Here is a 7529-nt window from a genome sequence, read left to right on the forward strand (position 1 = left end):
AAATTTTTAATTGCATGTAAAATATTTCTTAATTATGTATTTTGGTTTCTGAAGTGAAATGAGACCTGTAGTGTACATTTTCTTCTTTTCGTACATCACAGCCTTAGTCTTTTCTCACTTGAATGTTTATGGTTTACAGTATCTAATGTGCATAGACATTACCTGGCAACTCGTTAGTTTCGCAAACAAAATGCGCAAAGCATCAACACGTTCAGCTGCTGCGTAACTCATGTCCGTGCGGGCCTAACAACCTTGCTCTGATCCTTCGTTTCACTCTCGTTTTCAATAGGTTGCAAACCGTCTGTATAGTTTATGTTAATTGGGTGAACGTGGGGGCTTTGCGAGAGGACGAATGCTGATTGGACGCGCAAACCCACTGCGTCAATCTGATTGGCTGTTGGGTTCTGTGATCAGAAGGGCCGTTGATAGGAGCTCGTGTGAAACCGGCACTTCGCCACACGCGCTGCTGCCAGTGTGTCTGAGCTAAAAGCTTCACAGCTATCGGCGCTTCACTCAAATCACTTCAGACTCAACCCAAACACACATTACTGATTCCCTCTTGGTAAGTGTTTTTGGAATTAAATGGCTGAATTAAAAAAAGAGAGAAAAAAGCATTTATTTTGTGCATTTTTTTGTAGTCTGGTTAGCGTACTGAATCCGATAACTCGTGCGCAGCTAATAGACATGTGCTGGATTTATTTGGTAAAAGTCTACAGTTCCAACATTTTTCATATTAAAACATATCGGGTGTTAAAATATGACTCTTTAATCGAGAACTTAAGCGGTAAGTCTCACGGTTAGGCCGCTGGGTGGGTTTTTGTAGCTCGACGCTGTGAGGATTAGCTTTAGCTAGTTCACCTCACCACCAGCCGACATTTCCTTCAAAGAGCGATCCCGCGCTTGAGTTGGTACATTTATAATGCAAGTTTTATACGATGTTTACATTTAAATGTTCTTCAAACTTATTTTCCACACATGTATGATTTTTGTCGTTTGCTGTTGATAATCATCATCTGGTCCGAGCTTATGCGACAAAGTACTGGGCACGTGCCTGATCCATCGTCGATGTAAGAAAATTATTGTTTTGGCTTATATTGTGTATCTGACTGGTTAAATATTTTTTTCTTATACTATAAAATGTCATAATGGGATCACAAAGGAACCGGACTCAAGATGGCAACGCGGTGTGTCTTGTTCGGGCCTAACGTACTTAAGTCCATTTCACAATGGATTAATCTAATTAATAATAAGTAATAATGTTCCACCCTACATGATCAGCAGCTAAACCAAGTAATGTTCATATAGGGTGTGGCTGTTTCCATTTGAAATCTACAGGAACGATCGACACGAAACGGCCTTATTGCTTCTCGATGGGCTTAACAAAGGGATTTGTTTCGGTTTCCCCTCAGTGTCTGTCCTAGTTTAATCAACCGATGTAGTTTACCTCTATAGCAGGTAAAGTTTTTCAACAAGAAATAGTTATTCTCAGTCACCCATCATATTCTTTGACGTTCTCTGGAGGAACAAGATGTTACTGACAGCTCTTTTGTGTTCACCAGGAGAAAGTCATGGGTTTGGAACAACATGTGGATGAAAAATATATTTTAACGAGTCATTTTGTTTTCTAGTTGAATCCAGTTGACCAAAGAAATGGTGATGGAGAAGCCAAGTGCCCAGCTGGTCGGGCGAGAGTTTGTCCGACAGTACTACACCCTGCTGAACCAGGCTCCTGACTACCTGCACAGGTGAGGATTTGCTGCCTTCATATCATAATCAGATTTTCTTTGCAAATGAGGTTTGCAGAAATTTGATCACAATCCCTCGCTGTCAAATGCATGTTTAAAATGTGCTAGCACATATTGCAATAGCTAAACATGTTGCTTTTATCCTTCTCAGGTTTTATGGCAAGAACTCCTCTTATGTACATGGTGGTCTGGATAATAATGGCAAACCGGCTGAAGCGGTCTATGGGCAGTCTGTGAGTTAATGCAAGTGTTATGGATTTTTAATACTGGTTATGGTTCAGTGTAGTAGCTCAATGTCAATTTTCTTATTTAACAGGAAATCCATAAGAAGGTGATGGCTCTCAGCTTCCGTGATTGTCACACTAAGATCAGGCACGTCGATGCCCACGCCACCCTGAACGAGGGAGTGGTGGTGCAAGTTTTGGGGGAGCTCTCCAATAACATGCAGCCCATGAGGAAGTTCATGCAGACATTTGTTCTGGCACCTGAGGTATGAAGGTTTCTTCACAAATGTGTTATCAGATGAAATTGTTAACAAAGACCTTGGGTGAATAAACCATTGGAAATCCAATGTAAACCATTGGAAATGTGAGGTTGTGTGGAGTAAAGACTGAATTCGAATGACCTGCGAAATGGAAAAGGTGAATATGTAAATTGATATGTAAATCGATAGCCGAAATCGGCACGAAAATATCAGGCATTTGATAGTTCACTCTGAAACTCGCAGTGCATATATTAATTTATTTGAAACGCAGCATTTGTGACTTCAGAATAGCTCTGCTATGTTACAATTTTTAAATGATTTATATATATTGTGAATGTTCATTTTGTTTTTTTCCCTAACTTACAACTGAAGCTTGTTAACCAACAAGATTGTTAAATTAGAATCGACAAGTGTCTGTGACCCATTTAAAATAACAAAATTAGTTTTTTGAGGGTTTAGTTTTAAGGTAGGGACACACCAAACGGACGCCAAAGAACTAGCCCTGATGGTAATCGACTGTTGTCGCCTGCATCAGGGCAAAAAACCTGACAAACAAAGCAGCATGTGTTTACCATTTTGATTATCAACCATGCTCATTACTTTATTTATTCCACTTGGCTCATGTTAATATTAAAATATTCGCCCAGGAATACTCAGATTAGATGATGTAAGCCTTCTGTCCGAACCCTCTTGATGACTTTGCTCGTTGTTTTGCTATTATTCTCGTGTACTGACTCAATTCACTAAACTGTACAGCCAATAAGAGTTCTGTCTCTCACCGACGGCCCGACTCAGTTTCTGCATGCTGATTCTCCAAGTCGGCCGACCCTCAAAAACGGTCCGACATTGGCTTTACATGTGTAATGACAGCATAAGCAACAGAACATGAGGCTTCACACATGATGCAACTGTAGCACTTCTGTGAACGGAGAAAAACAAAGTTATAGACTTATCATTTCTAACATTAACCTGACATCACAGCCTATTCGTTATCAAAGTAAAATAGTCAAAACATTAAACGCTACACTGCTCAATTTAAATAGTCTGTATTACAATGGCATTTGGCGTGACCACCTTCCCGCTGTGGTGTTATGCCAAGCATATTTGAGCACGTCAATATAATGTAAACTAGGCTTTGTACTTCACTCACCTTCCAATAAGTAATAGTTTAGCATCCAAATACATTGCAAATATGGAAACATTTGGATTTGTGCCTAATTAGAGCGGTAGGCTATGTGACCTCAGCGCCAGTTTCACTTTCGCTTTAAATTGATTTGTTTTTGTCTTGATGCTTGTATAGCTACTCTTATTTTTCATTCTTGTTCTGTTCTGAATATTAAAATGAAAGGATTTGCTGTGGAGTCAATGAAACAAAACTAAAAAGCCTGCAGCTATGCTGGCAAACGGTTTGCTTTATTTACTGGTATTTTATGTTATTTCAGAATGTAATCGCCTAATAAAATCGGACTTATACGTGACTTGCCTGTTTTCTCTCTAAAACGCACTTTTGTATGTGTAGCATTTAACCATGCAGCGAACATCTTAAAATATCTTGAAAAAATGAAACCGTTTAACTGGTCGTATTAATCGGTAAAAATTCATACTGTTGGTTAATAGTTAACCAGTTAATTATGAGCATCTCTAGTGCAGCCTTAGAAAATGGTCTAATAATGCGGATCACGTCAATTGAATGCGCCACTTTCGGTGTTTTGATGATTAATTGACGAGTAAATTGCAATTGAGGATTTTTTTTTTTTTTTTTTTTTTTTTTTTTTAAATGAAGGCCTTCAATTTAATCGAGGAATTGTGACAGCCCTAAACTAAACATCTTGTAATGAATGTCACTTCAGTTCTAAATTCGGAGAATGAATTATCATATTCAGTAAAAGACAATATAGAACAATATAACGTGAGCCCTTTAAAAGGTTTTGCCACAAGCTCAACTCAGTCATTCTGATATCGTGAGACTGCTTTTCACCAAGACGAGAAATGTCACATTTTAATATCGCAAGATCATGTGGCACAAGATCTTGTCATACCCCTAACTTTAAGAAATAATTGGCTAGATATTTCATGTGTGTGGAGTAAAGTACTTCATTTTCTGCGTTCTTCTCCAGTCTGTGCCCTCCCCATTTCACATTTAGTCTCCTCTATCCATTGATTCATTAGCATCTGTTCGACTCAAAATAATTATTTGTTCAGTAATCACAGATCATTAAATAGAAATTCACCTGCTGAAAAGTGTCAACATTAGACTTGGTGTCTTGGAAGCATCAACTTGTTCTGATCTTCAGTGTTTGATTAGTAATAGTGTTCTTAGTAATAAAATGGCTTTAGGCTGATTTGGCTTTTTTGCCAACAAATTAACTTTTTTCTCTTTTAGATTTAATTTAATTATTTTATTGTTGTAATCTTTTAGGGAACCGTTGCAAATAAGTTCTATGTACACAACGATATCTTCCGGTACCAGGATGAAGTGTTCGGGGACTCCGACTCAGAACCTCCTGAGGGTGAGCAGCTGATATTGTTGGTGTTTTTCAGGCATCTTTAGAGTAATCTGTCTCCCCATTGCTCTAGCTGTGAGCAGATGACTTCATTCATCTCCTGTTGTTCACAGAGTCTGAGGAGGACGTGGAGGAGCTGGAGCGAGTACACTCACCTGAGGTGGTCCAGGATGAGTCTGCTGGATACTACGATCAGACACCTTGGTAACTTGTATTCAGTTTTCGGCTCATTTAATATAGTTCAGTTTGGTAATCACTTGAGTAAGGCAGGATGCAAATCATGTGGGTGTGTTGTAAGTCAAAACAAACTACACACACTTCAGTTTTGATTAGTTACATAAGGAATACTTCAGTAACCTTAAGTTATCACGACTCTATTTGGTATGATGCCCTCCAAAAAGTGTTGCTTTTCAAAAGAGTTGTGGTTTCATGCAAGTCTGTCCGTTTACAGTGTGGAGCCCGAGGGGCCGCAAGAAGAGGTGTCTATAACTCCAGAGCCCCAGCCTGAGCCAGAAGCTGAGGTGGAGCCTGAGCCAGCAGCTGTAGAGCTGAAACCAGAGCCCGTCAGCCAGCCTGAGGTTCACGTTGAGGAAAAGACTCAGAGATCTTCCCCTTCGCCCACACCTGCTGACTCCGCACCCACCATGCCAGAGGAGAACCGGGTAAGACCACCCTCGTTCATCACTGTCTGTTGAGTCTCTCTCGTGTCAACTGACCTAATATTTGTGAAGCTGTACATTCATCCCAAACTGGATAGGTGAGATTAAATGCTTTCTTGTTTTCAGCAATTTTCATGGGCTTCAGTCACTAGCAAGAATCTCCCACCAGGAGGAGTGGTCCCGGCCACAGGAGTCCCTCCACATGTTGTCCGAGTCCCATCTGCGCAGGTAGATGTCACAACACTCTTTTACTCCATTTAAAGAATATTTGATATTGGTCTAGGAAATCTTATCTCTATCCTAATAAATGCTTTTACATTTTAATTTCAAAGTCAGTAAAACCTTTTTACAGCGTCCTTGTTACATGTAGTTACTTTAGTAATTACTATAAAAAGTGCATACTCACATGCAACTAACCCTATAGTAAAAACATGTTAATTCTTATTGCTCAGTAGTTAAATATGTACTTGCACTATTTTAGTGTAAGGTTTCTGTGTTAGTGCAACTCTAAAGTCCAACAATGTAACTTACTGTAGATCCTAATCAAGGAAGTTTTGTAATAGTTCAGGGAATTTTGCATTAAATTTCATATACAGCTTTATTGCCATGCTTGATTAATTGTGATTTGTGCTCCATAGCCTCGTGTAGAGGTGAAAGCAGAAACACAGACCACAGCACAGAGACCCCAGAGAGACCAGAGACCACGTGACCAGAGACCAGGACCCTCTCCTGCTCACAGAACATCGAGACCAGGAGGTGTGCAAAAGTCTACTGAATCTAGTATGGGTCCATTATAACTGTTTTAAAAATATTTACGAAAGAGTCGATTTGATGAATTTGCAGTTTCTTAATCTTATTGGCTCTGGCAAAACTGCTTTGTAATGAACTTCATGTCTGCATATAAATGGCATATACTCCAGTGAAATTGAAAGTTAAATTAAAAGTGTGGCTGGTCCACTAAAAACCTGAAAGGACATGAATCATCCGTTTAATCTTGGTTTAGTGGTCCGGGAGGGTGAGAGCGGGGAGTCAGAGGTGCGGCGGACGATCCGGTATCCCGACAGCCACCAACTCTTTGTTGGAAACGTACCTCACGATGTGGATAAGAACGAGCTCAAGGAATTCTTTGAACGTAAGTGTAAATGGCACTTCTCAAGTCAAACTTTTTAAAATGTACATCAGATCCTCATCCTGCATTGAGCTTACCTGCTTATTTCTTTTCAGAGTATGGCACTGTCCTTGAGCTGAGAATCAACAGTGGTGGAAAGCTGCCTAACTTTGGATTTGTGGTATTTGATGATTCTGAGCCCGTGCAGAAGATCCTCAGCAATCGGGTACGCGTGACTCTCAGATGTTGTGTGATACGGGATATTTTGACGAATGCAGGATCATCAGAATGACCTTTTTTCTATGTGTTGTAGCCCATTAAACTGCGAGGAGATGTTCGACTGAACGTAGAGGAAAAGAAGACCCGCTCGGCCCGTGAAGGTGACAGGCGGGACATCCGCCCTAGAGGCCCGGGGGGACCGCGTGACAGGATTGGCGGGTCAAGGGGACCGCCCGCCCGTGGAGGCATGGCTCAGAAACCCAGTTTCGGAGCCGGTCGAGCCACAGGACCCAGCGAGGGCCGCTACGCAGGACCACGTCAGTGAGGCAGCTCCCACGTCATTCACTGCTGATGCAAGTCACCCTGGTTAACACAGATGGCTTTTCTGTTCCCTGTCTCCATCCCTCACTCCAGGACCCAGGAGTGAGATTTATTTTTGTTTCTTTATCTGGACTTCCTTTTAATTCTGAGATTGAACTTGAATTTGTTGTAGAAAAACAAAACTACTTGAATTGGGGAAAGGAGAAACCTAGCATTTGGTTTTAGAGTTCTCTCCCTGTTTCTTAAAGGAACGTGTTTTTACTGCTTGGGCAATCCTGTGTATTGCTAACACCCGCTTTCAGGTCAAGTGCAAGTATGGTTTTATTTGGAATTGTTGCCATGTCAAATCATGGTTGTGTGTGAGTGACTATCTAGCATGTAAAGAATCCTGTTTGCCTTCTACTGTTGCACTTCATCAAGAATGACAACATATTTTAACAACTCCACTGATGAGAGAACAAAATAAACTCTATGTGCTATTTTGAAGCA

General features: G+C 40.6%; 1 protein-coding gene across 2 annotated transcripts; it reads left to right on the forward strand.

Annotated features, from left to right (window-relative positions):
• Nucleotides 1-415: 415 nt before the first annotated feature.
• On the forward strand, nt 416-7529 carry g3bp1 (GTPase activating protein (SH3 domain) binding protein 1). 2 transcript variants are annotated; one of them, XM_084431167.1, is made up of 12 exons: nt 416-562; nt 1629-1745; nt 1897-1978; nt 2062-2235; nt 4649-4739; nt 4847-4937; nt 5185-5395; nt 5519-5620; nt 6031-6148; nt 6396-6524; nt 6617-6726; nt 6814-7529. In XM_084431167.1, exons 2-12 carry the CDS (start codon nt 1651-1653, stop codon nt 7042-7044), a joined length of 1434 nt encoding a protein of 477 aa, XP_084287293.1. In that variant the 5' UTR covers nt 416-562; nt 1629-1650; the 3' UTR covers nt 7045-7529. The 2 variants fall into 2 exon arrangements, with proteins under 2 accessions (XP_084287293.1, XP_084287292.1); XM_084431166.1 differs by having other exon boundaries at nt 418-562; nt 6031-6172.

This window comes from Rutilus rutilus (genome assembly GCF_951802725.1).
Source record: "Rutilus rutilus genome assembly, chromosome: 14".
Lineage (NCBI taxonomy): Eukaryota > Metazoa > Chordata > Actinopteri > Cypriniformes > Leuciscidae > Rutilus > Rutilus rutilus.